The sequence below is a fragment of the Schistocerca piceifrons genome, chromosome 11 (assembly GCF_021461385.2).
Source record: "Schistocerca piceifrons isolate TAMUIC-IGC-003096 chromosome 11, iqSchPice1.1, whole genome shotgun sequence".
NCBI lineage: Eukaryota > Metazoa > Arthropoda > Insecta > Orthoptera > Acrididae > Schistocerca > Schistocerca piceifrons.
Window position 1 is genome coordinate 78,624,386 of NC_060148.1, and position 24,943 is coordinate 78,649,328.

Here is a 24,943-nt window from a genome sequence, read left to right on the forward strand (position 1 = left end):
TCCCATATTTCTACGGAATCCAAACTCATCTTCTCCTAGGTCGCCTTCTACCAGTTTTTCCATTCGTCTGTAAAGAATTCGCGTTAGTATTTTGCAGCCGTGACTTATTAAACTGATAGTTCGGTAATTTTCACATCTGTCAACGCCTGCTTTCTTCGGGATTTGAATTACTATATTCTTCTTGAAGTCTGAGGGTATTTCGCCTGTCTCATGCATCTTGCTCGCCAGATGGTAGAGTTTTGTCAGGACTGGCTCTCCAAAGGCTGTCAGTAGTTCTAATGTTCAAAATGGCTCTCAGCACTATGGGACTTAACAGCTATGGTCATCAGTCCCCTAGAACTTAGAACTACTTAAACCTAACTAACCTAAGAACAGCACACAACATCCAGTCATCACGAGGCAGAGAAAATCCCTGACCCCGCCGGGAATCGAACCCGGGCGTGGGAAGCGAGAACGCTACCGCACGACCACGAGCTGCGGACAGTAGTTCTAATGGAATGTTGTCTACTCCCGGGGTCATGTTTCGACTTAGGTCTTTCAATGCTCTATTAAACTCTTCACGCAGTATCATATTTCCCATTTCATCTTCATCTACAGGGTGTTTCAAAAATGACCGGTATATTTGAAACGGCAATAAAAACTAAACGAGCAGCGATAGAAATACACCGTTTGTTGCAATATGCTTGGGACAACAGTACATTTTCAGGCGGACAAACTTTCGAAATTACAGTAGTTACAATTTTCAACAACCCGAAACCTTTGACAACGTGTCTGGCGGAATGGCTTCACATGCAGATGAGATGTACTGCTTCAGCTGTTCAATTGTTTCTGGATTCTGGCGGTACACCTGGTCTTTCAAGTGTCCCCACAGAAAGAAGTCACAGGGGTTCATGTCTGGCGAATAGGGAGGCCAAACCACGCCGCCTCCTGTATGTTTCGGATAGCCCAAAGCAATCACACGATCATCGAAATATTCATTCAGGAAATTAAAGACGTCGCCCGTGCGATGTGGCCGGGCACCATCTTGCATAAACCACGAGGTGTTCGCAGTGTCGTCTAAGGCAGTTTGTACCGCCACAAATTCGCGAAGAATGTCCAGATAGCGTGATGCAGTAATCGTTTCGGATCTGAAAAATGGGCCAACGATTCCTTTGGAAGAAATGGCGGCCCAGACCAGTACTTTTTGAGGATGCAGGGACGATGGGACTGCAACATGGGGCTTTTCGGTTCCCCATATGCGCCAGTACTGTTTATTGACGAAGCCGTCCAGGTAAAAATAAGCTTCGTCAGTAAACCAAATGCTGCCCACGTGCATATCGCCGTCATCAATCCTGTGCACTATATCAATAGCGAATGTCTCTCGTGCAGCAACGGTAGCGGCGCTGAGGGGTTGCCGCGTTTGAATTTTGTACGGATAGAGGTGTAAACTCTGGCGCACGAGACGATACGTGGACGTTGGCGTCATTTGGACCGCAGCTGCAACACGGCGAACGGAAACCCGAGGCCGCTGTTGGATCACCTGCTGCACTAGCTGCGCGTTGCCCTCTGTGGTTGCCGTACGTGGTCGCCCTACCTTTCCGGCACGTTCATCCGTCACGTTCCCAGTCCGTTGAAATTTTTCAAACAGATCCTTTATTGTATCGCTTTTCGGTCCTTTGGTTACATTAAACCTCCGTTGAAAACTTCGTCTTGTTGCAACAACACTGTGTTCTAGGCGGTGGAATTCCAACACCAGAAAAATCCTGTGTTCTAAGGAATAAACCATGTTGTCTACAGCACACTTGCACGTTGTGAACAGCACACGCTTACAGCAGAAAGACGACATACAGAATGGTGCACCCACAGACTGCGTTGTCTTCTATATCTTTCACATCACTTGCAGCGCCATCTGTTGTTGAAAATTGTAACTACTGTAATTTCGAAAGTTTGTCCGCCTGAAAATGTACTGTTGTCCCAAGCATATTGCAACAAACGGTGTATTTCTATCGCTGCTCGTTTATTTTTTATTGCCGTTTCTAATATACCGGTCATTTTTGAAACACCCTGTACATCCTCTTCTATTTCCATAATATTGTCCTCAAGAACATCGCCCCAGTATAGACCCTCTATATACTTCTTCCACCTTTCTGCTTTCCCTTCATTGCTTAGAACTGGGTTTCCATCTGAGCTCTTGATATTCATACAAGTGGTTCTGTCGATCTCATTTTGGAGACGTTTGAATTCCTTTTTGCCGGCTTCATTTACTGCATTTTTATATTGTCTCCTTTCGTCAGTTAAATTCAATATTTATTCTGTGACCCAAAGATTTCTACTAGCCCTCGTCTTTTTACCTACTTGATCCTCTGCTGCCTTCACTACTTCATCCCTCAAAGCTAGCCATTCTTTTTCTACTGTATTTCTTTCCCCCATTCCTGTCAATTGTTCCCTTGTGCTCTCCCTGAAACTCTGTACAACCTCTGGTTTAGTGAGTTTATCCGGGTCCCATATGCTTAAATTCCCACCTTTGTGCAGTTTCTTCAGTTTTTATCTACAATGTGAATTGTAACTTTGGCGAATAAGGAAAATAAATTCTGACCTTTATCATTTAAGGATATCAAGCTATAGGTTTCGAAAGAATCAAATTTTTTCACCGAGTAGCTTTCTTAAAATCGGATGTTAAGTAGTTCATAGGTACCGTCGCGTCCGCTCCACTGCTTTGCCGAGTAGACACGTGGCTGTCGCTCTTTGTAGCGCGTGCTGCAGCCACAAGATTCAAACACGTTTGAATTCAAACGTCGCCAGTTGCAGCGGGAGACAGGCAGCGACACAGGTGTGGCTCACGTAGACACCTCCGTAACTACTAGAGTTGGGCAACACGATTCTTTTTCCCGATTCGATTCCTACGATTCAACCTCACATTGCGAATCGATTCCTACGATTCGTTCACGATTCATTCTAGTCTACTACTAGAGTTGGGCAACACGATTCTTTTTCCCGATTCGATTCCTACGATTCAATCTCACATTGCGAATCGATTCCTACGATTCGTTCACGATTCATTCTAGTCTACTACTAGAGTTGGGAAAGACGATTCTTTTTCCCGATTCGATTCCTACGATTCAATCTCACATTGCGAATCGATTCCTACGATTCGTACACGATTCATTCTAGTCTACTACTAGAGTTGGGAAACACGATTCTTTTTCCCGATTCGATTCCTACGATTCAATCTCACATTGCGAATCGATTCCTATGATTCGTACACGATTCATTCTAGTCTACTACTAGAGCTGGGAAACACGATTCTTTTTCCCGATTCGATTCCTACGATTAAATCTCACATTGCGAATCGGTTCCTACGATTCGTTCACGATTCATTCTAGTCTACTACTAGAGTTGGGCAACACGATTCTTTTTCCCGATTCGATTCCTACGATTAAATCTCACATTGCGAATCGATTCCTACGATTCGTTCACGATTCATTCTAGTCTGCGATGGTACGGTTCTTGCGGAATGCAGAAAGTTCTACATCTTACTCACAGATGGCAGGACATGTCTGAAATTGCCAATGGTGTGTGTGTGTGTGTGTGTGTGTGTGTGTGTGTGTGTGTGTAGTAGAGTTGTTACGATTCGTGAATGAGTCGTTCATTTGAACGACTGTAAATAAAGAATCCTAAGAATCGAATCGTGATACAGACGAATCGTCGTTCAAAAGAATCGTAAGAACGATTGTGTGTTTCCAAGTCGTGACGATTCCAAGTTCTTAGTACGCTATGCTTCGGAGGCAACTTCCGAATCATGCCGAGTCGTGCCGAATGATTACGATCGCCAGTCAAGTGGAGGATGCGTGTGAACAAAGGAAGCTCTCAACGAACAAACGAAGTTCGTGGGCCGTAATATTATATTGACAATTTGAGATATGTCCTGCGTTCTGTGAGTAAGATGTAGAACTTTTTGCATTCCGTAAGAATCGTGCCATCGCAGACTAGAATGAATCGTGAAAGAATCGTGAACGAATCGTAGGAATCGATTCGCAATGTGAGATTGAATCGTAGGAATCGAATCGGGAAAAAGAATCGTGTTGCCCAACTCTAGTGTGTAGAGCTTTTTCACGAACTGAGCCTGAATTTTATATGTTTGAGACAATACTTGCTTTGAACTGTGTTTAGACAAGAAACTTCGATACAGTTATGCAAGTAATCAGTAATCTAATGCTGTAATGTGCATATTACTCTTGTTATTACCATAATGTGTGGAAGACCGAGCTTAGCTCTGTTTCTTTTTGTAAAATCGTATTTTTTTGGGAGAAGCTACCTATTCAAATAAAGTTGAAAGCATACATATACTAAATATAAATTTTCATTTGCGAGATACCAAGGATCAGAGGAAACCATGTCTGACCTAAAACATATCTAGGATGATTGTTACTATTCGATGTACGGTAAATCCAACGTGTTCGCATTCGGATAATGTTATACCGCCATCTCACAAAATGTGATACACCTCTACTGTAACATCCAATAGTAACAAAGATTTACAAAATTGCGATATAAAATACTTATTGTGTAAAATCGAGTTTTTTTCAGGAAAGACACCAGTAAACTTAAAAATCAAAATCCGTGTCTAAATATAAAATTTTATCCAAACTGTTAAAGCCGTTCCCAAGAAACACGAAATTTGCGTTTTTATTTTAAAAAACGCTTTTGTGTAAAATCGCGTGCTGTAAGGAAAGACACCTATATACACATAAACATAAAATCCAAAATCTTAACTACATTCAATAGGTACTAACAAAGTTTTACGAGATGGCGTTATAAAAACATGTGAAATAGCGTTTTTATAATATAAAATTGCGTTTTTACGAATGGAACTATGTAGGCTATATATATTGTAAAATTGACTTTTTGCGAAAGAGTGGAACTATGTAGGTGAACTCAAAAAGCAAAAATCAGTCTAAATACAAAATTTCATCCAAATCGTTAGGGCCGTTTTCGAGATACGCGAAATATAATACATAATCGTGTGTGTAGAAGGTGTGTGTGTTTTGCATTGCATCTGTAACAAATAAGAGGTACGTATTTATTCATAATGCTTGGATTTCTTGATTTTAATCGTGTGTATCTGGAGCTGTGTACTCGCCGTATATCGTTTCTGTCATCACTAGTTCGTGTATTACTCGCGCAAACTAAGCTGACGTCGGCGCGGTGGCTGATGGTAGCGATGGTAAATGGGAAATGCCTTTACGCTCGTTCCCGTCTGCCACCGCCAAGTGTCAGCTTGGTTTTCACGAGTAATATTACGGCCCACGAACTTCGTTTGTTCGTTCCGAGCTTCCTTTGTTCACACGCAGCCTCCACTTGACTGCCATCTGGCGGTCGTAATCATTCGGCACCACTCGGCATGATTCGGAAGTTGCCTTCGAAGCGTAGTGTACTAACAAGGGAACCTCCCCATCGCACCCCCCTCAGATTTAGTTATAAGTTGGTACAGTGGATAGGCCTTGATAAACTGAACACAGATCAATCGAGAAAACAGGAAGAAGTTGTGTGGAACTATGAAAAAAAATAAGCAAAAATATACAAACTGAGTAGTCCATGAGCAAGATATGCAACATCAAGAATAATGCGAGCTCAGGAGCGCCGTGGTCCCGTGGTTAGCGTGAGCAACTTCGGAATGAGAGGTCTTTAGTTCAAGTCTCCCCTCGAGTGAAAAGTTTAGTTTCTTTATTTTCGCAAAGTTATGATCTGTCCGTTCGTTCATTGACGTCTCTATTCACTGTAATAACTTCAGTGTCTGTTTTGCGACCGCACCGCAAAACCGTGCGATTAGTAGACGAAAGGACGTGCCTCTCCAATGGGAACCGAAAAAATTTGATCGCAAGGTCATAGTTCAACCGATTCCTCCACAGGAGAACACGTCTGATATATTCTAAACGAGATTGGTGACGGCATGTGCGTCACATGACAGGAATATGTTGTCGACCCACCCAACTTGTACACTTGGCGAATGGGTAAAAAGATTCTTCTACCTTGCCCGATTTAGGTTTTCTTGTGGATGTGATAATCACTCCCAAAAAAGTGATGAAAACATGAGTTCGTCACATAAACTGCAACAAATGAATGCAACAGTTTCACAGTCGCACAGTTTTCCCTGTGCTCTGTCAAAAAATATGTTTTTAACGTTTTCAAATTTTTCCGTGTGTAGACCGTCAAAGCCTGCATATGTCCAAGCAAGTCTGAACATGTCCTGGAATTTTGGAGAGCGAAGTTGATTATGTGTGAGTGCCTGAACTTTGATAATTGTCTGAAAATAAAAAAATTAAACTTTTCATTCGAGGGAAGACTCGAACCAAGGACCTCTCGTTGCAGAGCTGCTCACGCTAACCACAGGACCATGGAGCTCCTGGCCTCACACTCTCCTTGATGTAGCATATCTTATGCATGAACTACACTTTTCGTATATTTTGCTTATGTTTTTCATAGTTGCACACAACTTCTTCCTGTTTTCTTGAGTGATCTGTGATCAGTTTTTCAAGGCCTATCCACTGTGCCAACTTATAACTGAATCTGAGGGGGGTGCGATGGGGAGGTTCCTTTGTAAGAATCGATGAATCGTTGGAACTTGGAATCGTCACGACTCGGAAACACGCAATCGTTCTTACGATTCTATTGAACGACGATTCGTCCGTATCACGATTCGATTCTTACGGTTCTTTATTTAGAGTCGTTATAATGAACGACTCATTATCCCTCCAAAACCCAGGCGATCATTGTAGGCAAAACCACCCCTTCCTTCCGCCTCCTTGATTTCTACATCACCATCTATGGCCGTCCCATCGCCCTCACTCCCACCCTTAAGTACCTTGGCGTCACCCTCGACCGTCGCCTCCGGACAATCCAAGCCAAGGCACGCTCCCGACTCAGTTTCCTCAAGCTCCTCTCCGCCCGCACGTGGGGTCTGGACCCCTCCACCATCCTCCACACCTATAAATCCCTCATCTGCCCTATCCTTTGTTATGCCCATCCGGCTTGGATCTCCGCCCCCCCCTTCCTTTTATAAATCCCTCCAAATCCTTGAACGCCATGCTCTCCGCCTCGCCTATCACATCCGTCTCCCCTCCCCCACGCGGATCCTGTACAATCTCATCCCCTTCCCCCACCTCCTCCTTTTCCTTGAAAGGATACGGATCCTGTACACCTCCCGCAAACTCGATCCTCCTCACCCGCTCGTCTCCCCGATCCTCTCCCACCCCCGCCCGCTGCCGCGCCTGTATTCCCACGTCCCACCTGGTCTCCATCTCTCCACCCTCCTAACCCTCTCCCAAGGTGGCTTCCGCCAGCTCCCCCTCCCTGATGATGTCCTCCTCCCCTCCATCTACCCCTCCTATCAACTTTGACCCTGCCCCACCCCCCACTTCCGGTGTTAGGCACCCTCCCTCCCTCCCTTCCCTTCCCTTCCCTTCTCTTTCCTTTTCCCCCGTCCCCTCCCTCCACCCCTCTTCCCCCTGGGCTTCCCCTCCCACTTCCTCCCTCCCCCCTTTCTCCCCTGCCCATGGCATCTCTGCTCTCCCCTCTCCCTCTCCCACTCCCCTTCCTCCTCCTCCTCTCTTGGCAGGTCCACGGACTCGCACACGCATAGTGAACATTCGCGCGCCGGAGTTCGTCGCCGTCGCTGTCTAGTGTGTGTGCTTCGTTTTGTGTTTCGTGCAGTTACAACTCAACTGCTCACATGTGCCGTCGCCGTTCTCCGTGTTTTGTGCGCCGTGTCACCAAGTGTTAGTGTTTTTATCGTCCAACGTGAACGGCTCCTTGTTTTTTGTTTTTTGTAACTACTTTCTTTGCCCGCCATTTTTTGTATTGTCTGTGTCACCTATATCATATTATTGTACCCCATAAGGCTGAAGAGCAGCGTATTAAGCTGCTGCCAGCCCGCCTGTATCAGGTGATGAAAATTACAATAAAGGAAAAAAAAAACGACTCATTCACGAATCGCCACAACTGTAGTAACTACAGCAGCGGCTGTGTTTTGTCGCCTGAAGCTGTCGCGCCCTGTCGCTCACGTAGGACACGGCCTTAGTGTTACCTCCAACTCACACCATTAGGTGGCTTGCGAAATACGATGTAGGATGGTGAGTGAACGCTAGAATTTCAGCCCTGTCATACCGCTTAGAGTTACAGTTGCCTGTGCAGTGCTCCGCCACAGGTGATTTACTGCACTGTGTGGAAGTCCGTCCTATACGATCGACTTTCCGGCTAAAACGGACTGCTCGTGGGCGCGCGTCATGCTTTCGCGTGCGAACTGACAGTGGAGCACGTGGCGAGTGCGCTAGTGACGTCAGTGGTCAATTCTATCTTCCCGAGTGTCGAGTCGGAAAATGCTGAGCGCGCTGCAGAATGCGCATGCGCGTGGAACGTGGGACTGCCGCGTCGTTTGCTGACGTGGGAAGCTGTATAACCGATTCTCGCCGAGAGCTTTCGTGACACGCTCCAGAGGTTTTCCCACTTGCGTTCTTGCACAGAAGCGGGAACATCCCGAAAGCCCATAGCCACTGCTATTTACGTCCGACAATATCGGTACGTCCACGAAAAAAGCTTACTTTATCCGTGAATAGGAACGTAAGTAGATGGAGGGTTTTGATTGAAAATACAGCCTGTTTCAAAATGAATATACTGGTTTTATTGCTTCGTACCATCTATTAGTTTCTACTTACAATTGTAGGTAATACGCCAAATGAAATAGTAGCTCAAAGTTTTCTTACAGGAGTTCAATGTGAGCACCATTCGTCATACGGTATCGAGGTGAGTTCTCCCCAAACCTTGATCTGTGACTTTGGACTAATTGTTGCAACAATAGTGTTTCTAAAGTTCGGTATATCAAGATATGAGGTGGTAGAGGTGGTAGAGGTCCTTTATGAACCATACAGAGGTAAAAATCGAATGACGTCAGATTGTGTGTGAACGCCGGAGGCCATCCTAAACAAGCTATGTTATCCAACCACTTGCGGCCAGTCCAGCGGCAAAAGCAGGATGTTTTGCTGTCGCACGACAATGCACGGCCGCATTTCATTCAAAAACGGCGTGGAAGCGATCGCATAACTCGGATGGACAACGCTGAAACACCCGCCTTACAGTCCTGACCTGGCTCCATGTGACTATCATCTCTTTGGGAAACTGAAAGACTCTCTTCGTAGAACAAGGTTTGAAGATGATGACTCCCTTGTGCACGCTGCCAAACAGTGGCTCCAACAGGTTGGTCCAGAATTTTACCGTGCGGGTATACAGGCGCTGGTTCCAAGATGGCGTAAGCCAGTTGAGAGGGATGGAAATTATGTGGAGAAATGAAAATATTGTTCCTAAATGATGTATCTACACACTGTAAAACTTTCAAACATGTAGAATTAAAGATAGATTTAAAAAAATAGTGTGCATTTCTTTTGGAGTCACCCTAGTACCTTGGGGGTGTTCAAAAAGTCTCTCTGCAGTGCCGTATGATTGTTAGCCGTGCGTGCCGTATGCCGCAGTGAATATATCGAAGTGAATACAAGTTATTAAATTATTGAATATTCATTTTTACTGAGATAAACGGAACAGTGGAATGTTGGGAGAGTCCACTTGAAGGGAAGTAACCCAGGCAGGTGAACAATCATACGGCACGCGCGGCTAACAATCACATGGCACTGTGTAGAGACTTTTTGAACGGGTTGTATAAAGGTCGTGGTCCGTAGTGCTCGAGGCACTTAACAAACGTTAGGTGGGCGTTGGCTCGCTGCACGCACTAATTGGTGTAACTTGTTTGGCAACCCTGCTCTCAGGTGACTTAACCACTTGCACCGAAGTAATAACAATCAAAGCAGTTTCAGTCGTATTGTAGCATTTGGGTTAGTTACAGTGGTACTCAGCTGGAATAAATCTCAGAGTAACAAACATCTCCACGGACCCTGCTAACTACGTAGAGTCATATACTGTATAATGGTCTTTTCTCCCGTCCACCTAGCATTCCCGCCTGCAGTACTGGGAAACCCCATCACGACAGTCGCCAGAGAGCGTAGCAACTCCAAAACTATGGGTTCAGTATACAGGGTGATTCACGAAGTACGCAAATATTTCAATATCTTATTCTACAAGCAAAACTAAAGAAAAGATTTCGTATAAACATAGGGCCGCAAATGTTAAGTTACGGAGTTACGGCTAGTAAAAGGTTTTGCCTAAAATTGAGCAACTTCGCTAATATGAAGCCATCTCAAAACGGTACGACGTTAAAGTAAAGAACGATTTCCATTCACTTTATTGTTATTGGTTTGGTGAATCTAGTAAAACATGCCCCAGACGTGTATCTGCAGCAGTTATTCAGAACATCCAGAGAAGCAAAGACGTAATTTGGTAAATTTTCTAATTTATTAACCACTTGGCCCGATTTGTTTTTTTAATTCCTGACACTTGCACAAAGTTTTCAGCAGAAGTTGTAGAGAATTTGATTTTGGAAAAATGATGATAATAAAGTTAATTCAAATTGTATCAATGTCTCATATAATCTGCTTTTATTAACACCATAGCACACGTGAATTCAAGTCAAACCGGGAAAAACAAAGCTTAGTGTTAAGAAAGTTGTACAGTGTACATATAATTTCACAATACATTCACAATCAATATTCAAAAATGTCTCCACCGAGTTCAGTGCATTTAGCTGCACGTGTATGAACAGATTTCGTTGCTCGTTTCAGTTTCACAGGGTTGTTCTTAATTTCGTCTGTTGCAATCACAATGCGAGCAAGTAATGCCTCATGTGTATTGATTTTGGCCTAATGAATTGTGTCTTTCATCCATCGCCATAGACAAAAATCCATTGGTGTTAAATCGGGCGATCTGGGTGGCCACAGACGTGTAGCACCACCTTCAATCCATTTCTGAGGAAAATGTTCATTTAAATGTGTAGTAACGGCGTTCGTGAAATTTGGAGGCGCGCCGTCATGTTGACAATACATTTGCAGTCGCGTAGCAAGTGGAACATCCTCGAGTAAGCGGGGCATTTGTTCTCGAAGGAATTGTAAGTACGTCTCGCTAGTTAGACGTCCTGGGTAAATGAATGGTCTAATAAATTGTGTGTTGATTATACCACACCACACATTTATGCTAAATAGCTGGTGGAAATTGTGTTCCACTGTTGCATGTGGGTTTGCTTCAGACCATAGGTGCTCGTTATGTAAATTGTTTATACCGTCTCGAGTAAACTGTGCCTCATCAGTAAATAAAATGTATTTGTGGAACCTCTGATTACTATTTAACCCGTTGCACAACTCCAAGCGAAGGGCAGGATCTTCCGGATGTAATTGATGCACTTTTTGTTTATGGTAAGGATACAGATTATTGTACTTCATTGTACACCATACCTTAGACTGTGAAATGCCTAATCGTTGAGAGATAAGTCGTGTACTGGTACCCGGGTTATGTTGAACAGCATCCATAATATTCTCATCATCGTCTTCACGTATCGAGCGCTCGTACTGATCATGAACGCTAGGTAGAGAACCTGTCTCCTGTAACATTCTAAATACTCCACTAATGGTTCGTGCATTCGAAATCCTCCGAGTTGGATAACGTACGCGATATTCGTTAAATGCAGCCTTAGCATTACCATCACATTTGCCATAAACAAACGCCATATCGGAGTATTCCTCTGTCGTAAATTTGAAAGGCATCCCTATTCCATAAACAATCTACAAACTACAACAGTTACTATGTGGTTTCACTTAAATACACTGTTGTCATTATGTTCTTTCACGAAAACTAACTCGTTTCCAGGTTGGGGACGACTGAAACAACTCACTAACGGTTGCCGACAACGACAAAAGTTTCTACATTCTTAATGGAAAGTAAACAAATTTACTTGTGTAATAATCTTTGCTTCTCTGGACGTGTTGGAAAAATACTGCAGATACAGGTCTGGGACATGTTTCGTTAGATTCACCAGACCAAATCGAGCTTTGCTTTAACCTCGTAAAGTTTTGCGATGGCTTCGTATTAGCGAAGTTGCTAAATTTCAGGAAAAATGTTTTATTAGTCGTAACTCTGTAACTAAACATTTGCGGACCTATGCAACTACCATCTATATGCCGACGACATCCAACTGTACATAAGTGCAAGCCCCAAGAACATTGCTGACGCAATAGCGAGTATGAACGCAGATCTTTGCTCTGTTTTTCGATGGGCACAGAACCTAGGTCTGAAACTAAACCCCAAGAAATCCCAGGTCATTCTTATATCTCATCCAACGTTAATCAGGTGGTACTTCCACGAAACAGTCCCTCAAATATTCCTCAATGGTACCCAACTACCATACCAAAAAACAGTAAAAGACCTTGGAATAATCTTGGATGAACACCTAAACTGGAAAGAACAAACAGTCACAGCTTGCCGGAAATCGCTCTCCTCCCTACATGCAATCCAAAAATTTAGAAATATATTTCCAACCCATGCTAAACAAAAATTAATCCAAACACTAGTCTTGCCTAATCTTTACTATTGTGATGTAGTTCAGCATGGTTCAAATAGCGAAAATTCGAGATGCCTCGAGCCAGTGATGAATGCTTGCGTTAGATACGTATGCAATATACGGTTGTATCATCACATCAGTCCTTCGTACTCCCAGCTAGGTTGGATACGCCCACATAAGGTACGCGATCTCCACACAATGTGCTTACTTCATCGATTTCTTAGTCACTGGTGCCCCCAATACTTATCTTCTTACATTAAACACCTGTCATCATTCCACAACCACAATACCAGATCGGATACATCTAGCATCTTGGCTGTACCTTTACATAACACAAAATCTTTCTCCATGTCATTCTCCATCTCAGCCATATGACTATGGAACGCGCTCCCCTGTGATCTGCGTCTTATCCAGAACCACTCAACATTCAAGAGGGAACTCAAGACTTACATATTAGGGACGGTATAGCCACCATTGTTGTGCCCCCCCTCATCTCTTTCTTTCTACTCTCCATCATAGCTTCGAATTTTACCATTCTATTTCTCTTCCTCTAACCTATCTACCTCTTCTAATCTCTTTCACCCCATTCTATCGTCTTATGTCTCTGCTCGATGAGAATAACTCACAAGCTGCAAGAACATAACGAGAAAATTCCCAACTAGCGATAGGACTGACATTCATAAAAGAAAAATATGTTTACTTTCATATACATAGTCATTATATTATTATTATTATTATTATTCTTGATTGTTATAATTATTTTTTGATTGTTATAATTATCATTGTAATACTGTTGTAATCTCTATTTTCTTTTCTTTAACATTAATACTGTATAACACATTTATGTCCTTAATGTTCTGTAGAAATCTGAGTATGTCTGGTTAGGTGTAAGAGAGGGCCTGAAGGCCCTAATCTTACCAGGTAAAATAAGTGCATAAATAAATAAATAAATATATGATCTTTTTTCGTTAATTTTATCTTTAGAATTACATATTAAAATATTTGCATATTTTCGTGAATCACCTTGAATAGGTTGACTCTTACATAGAGGATAAAAGCAACGAGCCACTTTTTACAATGCTGTTTATTTATTTAAACAGTGCCGGTACCGGTTTCGAACCGACAGGTTCATCTTCAGGCGGATAGTTCACATTAGTTTACATTAGCTTTCGCCTATTCTTTTCCCAACTGATGGAATTTCCGTGGGGTGGCGGTGCCTATGAAACATGCAAAGTGCTTGCTATCTTGCGGCAGCGAAAACTGAATGATGCACTTTTTTATTTATATGTATGCACATAATCTCATGCACCACTCACACACTGAGAAGTTTCACCACATGGACGTATGTATTTAGATTATTTGCATACATACACTTAACAAAGTGCATCATACAGTTTTCGCTGCTGTAAAATTGCAAGCACTCTGCACTAGAAGATAATGGCGCGCATGTTTCATCGACACCACCACCGCACGGAAATTTCATCAGTTGGAAAAACAAAAGGCGAAAGCTAATGTAAAATATATCTTAACGTGAACTAGCCGACTGAAGATGAAGCTGTCTGTTCGAAACCGGTAACGGCGCTATTTCAGTAAATGAGTAGCATTGTAAAAAGTGGCTGATTGCTGTTATCTTCAATGTAAGAGTCAACCCGTATTTTGTATACAACCAAGGGATCAGACTAACAGTTTTCAACAAACTAGCACTATGGATTCAGTACTAACATTGGACATCGATCTTTGTGCAATATTTTTACGTGTTGCGGCTGATCATCCGCAATCTCTCCCCTGTGGGTGTTTGAAATCTGCACAGTTTTTTTTCCTAGAAATAATGAGTCATGTATATAGAACATTTGCTTGCAGTTCTTAGAGATGTCCTGAGTTATCTTTCTATTTTACATCGTTTTCACCTGCACCTGTATGGGAAGTATGTGGTTCAAACCCCCATAGTATTTGTTACCAGATGGCAAGTGATATGCGTACCAAGTTTGTTAAAAATAGATCCATTTGTTTAGTTAATGTGGAACACTCTTAAATACACTACTGGCCATTAAAATTGCTACACCACGAAGATGACGTGCTACAGACGCGAAATTTAACCGACAGGAAGAGGATGCTGTGATATGCAAATGATTAGCTTTTCAGAGCATTCACACAAGGTTGGCGCCGGTGGCGACACCTACAACGTGCTCACATGAGGAAAGTTTCCATCTGATTTCTCATACACAAACAGCAGTCGACCGGCGTTGCCTGGTGAAACGTTGTTGTGATGCCTCGTGTAAGGAGGAGAAATGCGTACCATCACGTTTCCGACTTTGATAAAGGTCGGATTGTAGCCTATCGCGATTGTGGTTTATCGTATCGCGACATTGCTGCTCGCGTTGGTCGAGATCCAATGACTCTTAACAGAATATGGAATCGGTGGGTTCAGGAGGGTAATACGGAACGCCGTGCTGGATCCCAACGGCCTCGTATCACTAGCAGTCGAGATGACAGGCATCTTATCCGCACGGCTGTAACGGATCGCGCAGTTACGTCTCGATCCCTGAGTCAACAGATGGGGACGTTTGCAAGACAACAACCATCTGCACGAACAGCTCGACGACGTTTGCAGCAGCACGGACTATCAGCTCGGAGACCGTGGCTGCGGTTACCCTTGATCACAGACAGGAGCGCCTGCGATGGTGTACTAAACGATGAAGCTGCGTGCACGAATGGCAAAAGGTCATTTTTTCGGATGAATCCAGGTTCTGTTTATAGCATCATGATGGTCGCATCCGTGTTTGGCGACATCGTGGTGAACGCACATTGGAAGCGTGTATTCGTCATCGCCATACTGGCGTATCACCCGGCGTGATGGTATGGGGTGCCATTGGTTACGCGTCTCAGCCACATCTTGTTCGCATTGACGGCATTTTGAACAGTGGACGTTACGTTCCAGACGTTTTATGACCCGTGGCTCTACACCCTTCATTCGATCCCTCCGAAACCCTACATTTCAGCAGGATAATGCACGACCGCATGTTGAGGTCCTGTACGGGGCTTTCTGGATACAGAAAATGTTCGACTGCTGTCCTGGCCAGCACATTCTCCACATCTCCCACCAACTGAAAACGCCTGGTCAATGGTGGCCGAGGAACTGGCTCGTCACAATACGCCAGTCACTACTCTATGAACTGTGGTACCGTGTTGAAGCTGCATGGGCAGCTGTACCTGTACACGCCATCCGAGCTCTGTTTGACTTAATGCTCAAGCGTATCAAGGACGTTATTACGACCAGAGGTTGTTCTTCTGGGTACTGATTTCTCAGGATCTATGCACCCAAATTGCATGAATATGTGATCACATGTCAGTTCTAGTATAATATACTTGTCCAATGAATACCCGTTTATCATCTGCATTTCTTCCTGGTGTAGCAATTTTAATGGCCAGTAGTGTATAATGATTTTCATACACACAGGGTGTTGAAAGTATGTTGCATAGTTTGAAAGGTGGCAGAAAGGACTTGGGTTATTGTCTACGCTCACAAGACCAACACGAATGCGAGTAACCCATCGTGAAACTGTACTATAATGCGCGCCATTTACAACGGCGGCCGAGTTTAGGTTCGTTCTGCGCATCTGACGTCACAAAACACAGTCAGCCAATGAACGACGTTGCCAGAGCTCGATTGCAGTGCAGAGCACGGACGAGTGTCTTCAGTTTTAGAAATGTTCAGCCATTAATAAAGTAATTGAACAAAAGCAATGTCTTGATAGCAGACTTTCTTTTATAGAAAGTTTGGAAAAAGCATTCTTTTTACCAGTTGCTTCATATCCTATTAATTAATTAAACCAAACAAGCAATAAGCCTCCTAATTCAGGCAATAGCAAGGAAAGGTGTTTGTATCATTCTCACAGACCGCTTTTTCGCAATAAAGAACGGCGGTAATTGTTTATTTTCTATTGTACTTCGACGAAACGTCAGTAATCCATAGTCATACCAACAGTGTTTGTCGGTATTTTGCGTGATATTTTAGTCCTCCAGAAGTTCTATAGCACGACGAGCTACGTTAGCGTAATGTTTAAGGTGTTTAGTTGCTCAGCGAAGGGATCAGAGTTCAAATCTTGTTTGGTGCTTAATATTTTCTTTATTTAAAAATAATATCGAAGTGTCTTATGTCATGAATTTTATTCGTTTGAATGTAATTTGTGAAATTTCTAGTGCTTTGTCTCTTCATTATAATCATAATAAGTTTTCGGTTTTTCTAATTTTGTTCTCCAATATTTCTTTTCCCAGCAATTAAAAACAATGAAAAGGCACACAAACAATATTCATGTTATCTGTTTTGTTTGTATATCTTCTCTTCCGTAGTCGCTGTTTTACTATTCATATTGAGCTATATTCTTTTGCGACAGTATTAAAAGTATTATTTAGAGCAGAATTTCGGCTCGTACGTTGCCGAGCTACTTGATTGTCTGACGCAATTCTTTGCTTCGCTGCTTCGGCAACATCATATTCAATGTTTTCGTCGACTGATCTATGTTTTGGCAACTATTTCCTGTCCATTGTGACAAACACAAATTGTTTGTGCACTACACCTCACTGATCATATATTTTAGTTTCTACGTTTTATTACATCCACAATTCAGTTTTGTGTACTTCGACAACTTTGTTTTAATCAGAACGTTTTAGAAATAAGCGAAATGACTCTGGTATAAATAAAAGTTTTATTACAGTCAGGAAAGACGGAATATTTCTCAATATTACATACAGCACTTATCTGGTACTTAAATTAAATGACATATTGTTATACAGTAAATTTTATATGAAATTTAGGTGTCTTGTCCATATTTCATTCTCAACATTGTGGCAACTAAAATCGACCATACGGAAAGTATGCGCTATGGACTTTTACATCTGCAAACTATTCAAAATCTCGTGCAATGGTTTACTACATTTAATGCTGCACAATAACTGCGTTGAACGTCGAAACAAAATTAAGTCATTTGTGGGGGGAAGGTATCAGTCAAGAAGAAGTGTAAAAATCTAATTTTTGGGCCAAATAGTTTTAGTGAAACAGAATGATAAAGTGTGTCAAAGCAGTGGGAACACCATGTGACAGCACAGGCGAGCAGTGCAGCGATGACAAAATGCGGGGAGCACGTCTCTGTAGCAGCGAAAGGGTTAATGCGGCCGTGGTGGCTTTACTTCGTAAACTGCGCGCTCCCCCCTAAACGTAAGTTTGCGAACTATACTATACTATGGCGCTGCTTCTCTTGGTGCGCACAACTGGCAACGCAGCAATCTTCCGCGTCTGGGCGGGCATGCGCGAGCTGCCAAGGTAAAAGAATTGAACTATAGGGTGCACTGTAAACTCACTACAAACTTCACTAGGGACTTCTGTCGGGTTTTGCCGCGTAATGTTTCGATCTTGATGTACGACCTCTCCTCTTCAACAATCACAGTACCAGAGGCTCCTGCAGGGTCCGTTTCTACCTCTCGCCAATTTTGTGTTACAGTACACAGCGAAAAAACGATAGCACGTGCTTCTTTCTTCAAACTCCCGCCTACATCTGACGTAATTTTCTCATTGTTGTTGCATCAAACAATCCACAGTAATACTAACCTGTGTATTATTTATGGAATGCCCCTCATATTTTAGAGCCCATGTTTACTGGACATTTTTTCTTTTTTTTTGTCCTAGTACATTTCTCAAAATACGGAACTCTTTTTTTAAGGCCCAGTATATATAGATGTAGATGACGCACCAATAACGAATAAGAATACTTCGTTAACAGTTATCTACATCTACGTGATTACTCTGCTATTTCACGATAAAGTGCCTGGCAGAGGGTTCAATGAACCACCTTCAAGCTGTCTCTCTACCGTTCCACTCTCGAACGGCACGCGGGAAAAACGAGCACTTAAATTTTTCTGTGCGAGCCCTGAATTGTCTTTTATCTTGATGATAATTTCTCCCTATGTAGGTGGGTGCCAACAGAGTGTTTCCGCAATCGGAGGAGAAAAATGGTGACTGAAATTTCATGACAAGATCACGTCGCAACGAAAAACACCTTTGTTTTAATGATTGCCACTCCCATTTACGTATCATGTCTGTGACACTACTTCCCCTCTTTCGCGATAATACAAAACGAGCTGCCCTTCTTTGAACTTTTTCGATGTCATCCGTCAGTCCCACCTGATGCGGATCCCACACCGCACAGCAGTACTCCAGAATAGGGCGGACAAGCGTGGTGTAAGCAGTCTCTTTGGTAGACCTGTTGCACCTTCTAAGTCTTCTGCCAATGAATCGCAGTCTTTGGTTTGCTCTACCCACAATATTATCTGTGATCTTTAAAATTTAGGTTATTTGTAATTGTAATCCCGTAAATGCTTACTTGAATTTACAGCCTTCAGATTTGTGAGTTACCGCGTAATCGAAATTTAGCTGACTTCTTTTAGTACTCATGTGAATCACACTTTTCTTTATTCAGGGTCAATTGCCACTTTTCGCACCATACAGATATCTTATGTAAATCATTTTGCAAGTTGTTTTGGTCATCTGATGACTTTACAAGACGGTAAATGACAGCATCATCTGTAAACAATCTAAGAGGGTTACTCAGGTTGTCTCCTATGTCGTCAATATAGATCAGGAACAATAGAGGGCCTATAACACTTCCACCGAGCGAGGTGGCGCGGTGGTTAGACACTGGACTCGCATTCGGGAGGACGACGGTTCAATCCCACGTCCGGCCATCGTGATTTAGGTTTTCCGTGATTTCCCCTACTCGCTCCAGGCAAATGCCGGGATGGTTACTTTGCAAGGGCTTGGCCGACTTCCATCCCCATCCCAATCCGATGAGACCGATGACCTCGCTGTCTGGTCTCCTTCCCCATACAACCCAACCCCAACCCTATAACACTTCCTTGGGGAACGCCGGATATTACTTCTGTTTTACTCGATGACTTCCGCCTATTACTACGAACTGTCACCTTTGTGACAGGAAATCACGAATCCAGTCGCACAACTGAGGCGATACTCCGTAGCCACGCAGTTTGGTTAGAAAACAAGGCGCTTGTGAGGAGCTACAATTCTGAACAGATATGGTAGAAAATGTTATTTTTACAGCCCTACTCAACGCTGCTCTGTTGGCTAATAACGACGTTGTGGTTCCACAGGTGACCGCCAGGGCGGCGCTGTCGCTGCTGGGAGGCGACGGAGGCGGAGGCAGCGGCGGGGCGTCCATCGGTGGCGGCGCGGCGGCGGCTGCGTCGGGGGGCGGTGCGGGGGCGGCCAAGCTGTCGCTGCTGCCCGACACGGACCGCGAGTCCTATGAGAAGCTGCCGCGCAAGGTGAGGCGCGCCCTGCTAGCACTGTCCCTCCATACGTCTGCGCCACCTTTCCATTGCATTCAGTGAAATGTGTTCTTCAGTCTATTGTAGGACACCACTCGTGTTGAAACAGTTTCAGTACCTCATTATTTTGTTTTTGTCCTTATGTGCTTAGATGATTGTTTTAATAAAGAAAAGAAAAAAAGAAAGAAAAAAGTTGGTAGAGCACTTGCCCGCGAAAGGCAAAGGTCCCGAGTTCGAGTCCCGGTCCGAGCACACAGTTTTAATCTGCCAGGAAGTTTCATATCAGCGCACACTCCGTTGCAGAGTGAAAATCTCATTCTGGAAACATCCCCCAGGCTGTGGCTAAGCCATGTCTCCGCTATATCGTTTCTTTCAGGAGTAGTAGTTCTGCAAGGTTCGCAGGAGAGCTTCTGTAAAGTTTGGAAGGTAGGAGACGAGGTACTGGCAGAAGTAAAGCTTTGAGGACGGGGCGTGAGTCGTGGTTGAGTAGCTCAGTTGGTAGAGCACTTGCCCGCGAAAGGCAAAGGTCCCGAGTTCGAGTCCCGGTCCGAGCACACAGTTTTAATCTGCCAGGAAGTTTCATATCAGCGCACACTCCGTTGCAGAGTGAAAATCTCATTCTGGAAACATCCCCCAGGCTGTGGCTAAGCCATGTCTCCGCTATATCGTTTCTTTCAGGAGTGGTAGTTCTGCAAGGTTCGCAGGAGAGCTTCTGTTAAGTTAGGAAGGTAGGAGACGAGGTACTGGCATAAGTAAAGCTTTGAGGACGGGGCGTGAGTCGTGGTTGAGTAGCTCAGTTGGTAGAGCACTTGCCCGCGAAAGGCAAAGGTCCCGAGTTCGAGTCCCGGTCCGAGCACACAGTTTTAATCTGCCAGGAAGTTTCATATCAGCGCACACTCCGTTGCAGAGTGAAAATCTCATTCTGGAAACATCCCCCAGGCTGTGGCTAAGCCATGTCTCCGCTATATCGTTTCTTTCAGGAGTGCTGGTTCTGCAAGGTTCGCAGGAGAGCTTCTGTAAAGTTAGGAAGGTAGGAGACGAGGTACTGGCATAAGTAAAGCTTTGAGGACGGGGCGTGAGTCGTGGTTGAGTAGCTCAGTTGGTAGAGCACTTGCCCGCGAAAGGCAAAGGTCCCGAGTTCGAGTCTCAGTCCGGCACACAGTTTTAATCTGCCAGGAAGTTTCATATCAGCGCACACTCCGCTGCAGAGTGAAAATCTCATTCTGTCCTCAGTACTGCTGTCTATCGCTGTTAACGTACTGCTAGGACTGTCGGAAAACCCTAGACAGAAACAAGCTATACTGAGTCCGAACATAGTGACAAACAGTAAGTGACCATGGCTGTTGTCAAAAGCAGGAGCCGCGCGGGGTATCCGTGCGGTCTCGGGCGCCTTGCCACGGTTCGCGCGGCTTCCCCCGTCGGAGCTTCGAGTCCTCCCTCGCGCATGAGTGTGAGTGTTGTCGTTAGCGTAAGTTAGTTTTAACATCTTCATCTTTTGTAGTCCTGTCTTCCTCAGTTGCGTGTAATATTACGGTATATTGATAATTTTTACTTATGGACCGTCTGACAGCAACTGAATAAAACACAATTTTAGTGCCATACGCGTTTCGCCTTTATTTTCTGCAAGGCATCACCAGTGGCCTGGAATATGTATATATGTTAGCTATTTAATTTACATTTTTGTCACTGTACCTATAGGTTATAAACAGTCCTGGTGGTTGGTATTTCCTATTAAGTAGTAACGGTTTGAACTGTACTTACGGGTTGCGTGGACAATTTCTTACATATTACGCTCCTGTTGCATTTTTGGTGTTGTTCTTCTTCTTATGAATAACAATTTGCAGTTTTTTCCACAGCACTATGAACTGCTCGCTTGTTTCAATGCAATGTTTCGGTTTCTGTTGCCGACTGTCGAATGTTTTAGCCAAAGATCGAATATTATTGCCGAACTTTCGAGTGTAATTATTGAAGTATCTGTGATCTGTTCGTGTATGCATGTGTGTGTGTGTGTGTGTGTGTGTGTGTGTGTGTGTGTGTGTGTATTCTGGTGTGTTTTTTTTTTGGCTGTTTGTGTGTGTGTGTGTGTGTCCAGATGGTGTGGGGAAGAGTATTTTTGTTTTATCTTATCATTTCTTTTATTAAGTGTAGTGGGGAGCCTGTGCTGATGTGTGTTTGTTTATTTATCACTTGTTCGTTTTCTGCTATGGCTTTCTGGATGTGGAAGTTTTCTTGCGTTTGTATAAGATGTTTGTCATGGTTGCTTATTCTCATTATTTTTATTTCTTGTTCCATGTTTGTAGGCTGATGGTTATGGTGTTTTAAATGCTCTGCAAATGTGGAATGGTTTGTTTCATACTTCCAACATCTGATAAGTTCTTTGTATCGTGTTTCAAAATTCCTGCATGTCATGCCTATGTATACTGCATCACAACTTTGACATTCAAGTTTATATATTCCTGATTGTTGGAATTTGTCCCTCTTTGTTGCTGGCTGGCTTAGGTGTAATTGGAGGGTTTGCCCAGGCTTATGAGCTATTTTGAAGCCCTGTCTCTTTAGGATATTTGCAACTCTGTGTGTTAGTTTATGTGCGTAGGTCATGGTGTACCATCTGGTTCTTTTCTGTGTGGTGTTATTGTGGGTGTTTGTTGAGTGTGTTTGTAAGTTTTCAGCTTGTACGTTCTCTTGTATTCTGGAAATGTTGTGTTTATTTTGGATTTATGTTTTTATTTTTTGATTGAGCCTGTTTTAGTTAGATTAAGTTGTGTGTAAGCCTAGGGACCGATGACCTTAGCAGTTTGGTCCCATAGGAACTTACCACAAATTTCCATATTTTCAAAATCGAGTACTGTCACTGAATGGGACGAATATGTTTCCAAACGACACATGCAGCGCATTTCGCATCACTGTGCGCATATTTCCAGAGCAGTACAGCCACACAGAAAAATGGCGGTGGGCGGTAAGATGTGAAATGAAATGCAATTACTCACCACCCAAATCTGCAGATGTCAGACACTCAGATCGGTACCAACTCTGTGTGTCGATGGAGGATCAACCAAAGCTCCGATTTAGTTCGTGTTGTGTGCTGTTGTCTAGTGGAACATATGTAAATGGTAATTAAAAGTAACACCAAAACGACGCAGTATGTGGAAAGCATATATGTGAGGTATGGCTGTGTAAGTCCCTGGTAGGTGAGTTCATAGCCGACATGGTAGCTCAGCATGTTCGGTCACAGGGTTAGTAGTAGTAGTACGGTATTCTGCTTGGTTCAAATGGCTCTGAGCACTATGGGACTTGACATCTTTGATCATCAGTCCACTAGAACTTCGAACTACTTAAACCTAACTAACCTAAGGACATCACACACATCCATGCCCGAGGCAGGATTCAAACCTGCGACCGTAGCCGTCGCGCGGTTCCAGACTGCAGCGCCTAGAACCGCTCAGCCACTCAGTCCTGCCGGTATTCTGCCTTACGGCAGGTCTTGTCATGGGTTAAGCCTCTCCCACTTTTGTCTGTCCAAAGCCAGTCTTTTCATTTCTGAATATGTGTCTCCTTTTATATTCTCCAGCATTTGATATCTTCTTCTAATAATTTCCGGGTATGCAGCCGGATCCCGTCGACATTCCGCCACATGCGCGAGATTCGGCATAAATACCGCGACTGCACCTGGGCTCTTCAGTAGTTGTGTACTCACCTGATGATGGCCGGACGTCTCCGGGCCGAAATATCGTGGCAGAATGTCGACGGGATCCGGCTGCATACCCGGAAATTATTAGAAGACGAAATACGCCGGGAAAATTTCAGAAGTCACATTTGATATCTTCTTTTTCCTCTTCCCCTTTTTCCCTCCACCATTCCTGCTATCCCTTCCTTCTGTAAACAGTCCCTTCTCAGTGTCCACTCCATTTCCGTTTTCTCTTTCTGACGACTTTCAGCATGTTTCTTTCTTCTCCAACTCTTCTTAATACTTTTTCATTCCTTACTCGGTCTTTCCATTTCACTTTTTCCATTCTTCTCCATATCCACATCTCTAGTGCCTCCAATCTTCTTTCATCTTCCTTTCTCAACATCCAGGTCTCCGCACCACATAGTGCAACGCTCCAGATGTAAGGTTTGGCAAGTCTTTTCCTCAGATCTTTGTTTAGTGGTCGACAAAGTAATTTCTGTATCCTCTTGAATCCTTCTTTTGCCATTGCAATTCTTTTCCTAATTTCTGTTGAGCAGTTCATATCATCCATTATTACACTTCCCAAGTAATTGAAGTTATTCACTTGCTCTATTTCCTCTCCCCCTATTTTCGTACGGCATTTTCTCACCTTCCCTCCAATTACCATACTTTTCGGTTTCTTCTTGTTAATCTTCATTTCATATTCTTCTAATTTTGTGTTTAGGTCATCTAACTTTTGTTCCATCTCTCTTGCACTCTCTTCCATCACAACCATGCCTCCTGCAAATCTTATATACTCCACTCTTCGACCCCCATACAAACTCCTCTCCTTGCATCGAAACTTTCACTGATAATTTCCTCCGGATATATATTGAACAGTGTTGTTGATAAACAACAACCTTGTCTTACACCTCTTTCCAGTTCTATTTCTTCACTCATCACACCTCCTACTCTTACTCTTGCTCTGTGGTTCAAATATAAATTTCTAATTAGCCGTCTATCCCTCCAGTCAACTCCACGTTTCCTTAGGATTTCCATCAGTTTGTCCCATCTGACACAGTCAAAAGCCGTTTCAAGATCAATGAACACAACATACACCTTCCTTTTCTTCTCCATGTACCTCTACTCTAGCACTCTCAGTAGCCCAATGGCATCTCTAGTTCCCAATCCTCGCCTGAAACCAAATTTTACATCTCCTATTACGCAATTCAGCTTTCCATATAGACTTCTGTTGAGCGTCCTCAGAATGCGATATCAGGCTCACTGTTCTTTGTTCCTCACACTTTTTGCTGTTCTTTTTCTGTTCTATAGGTATTAAGATACTTTCTGCAAAGCCCTTTGGCGATTTTCCTGTCATGTATACTTGATTACACAATTCAATCAACTCCCTTTTCCCTTTTTTCTCAAATAACTTAAACAGCTCCGCAGATGTCTCATCAATTAGCATTGCCTTTCCATTTTTCATCTCG

At 43.4% G+C, this 24,943-nt stretch overlaps 1 protein-coding gene across 1 annotated transcript in view; it reads left to right on the forward strand.

Moving 5' to 3' along the window:
• The window catches only part of LOC124719894 (alpha-mannosidase 2), a 784,015-nt gene that overhangs the window by 566,157 nt on the left and 192,915 nt on the right, over nt 1-24,943 (forward strand). The window contains exon 9 of the mRNA XM_047245074.1: nt 19,631-19,804. Within this exon, the coding sequence (XP_047101030.1) occupies nt 19,631-19,804 (174 nt within the window). The remainder of the gene's footprint in view (nt 1-19,630; nt 19,805-24,943) is intronic.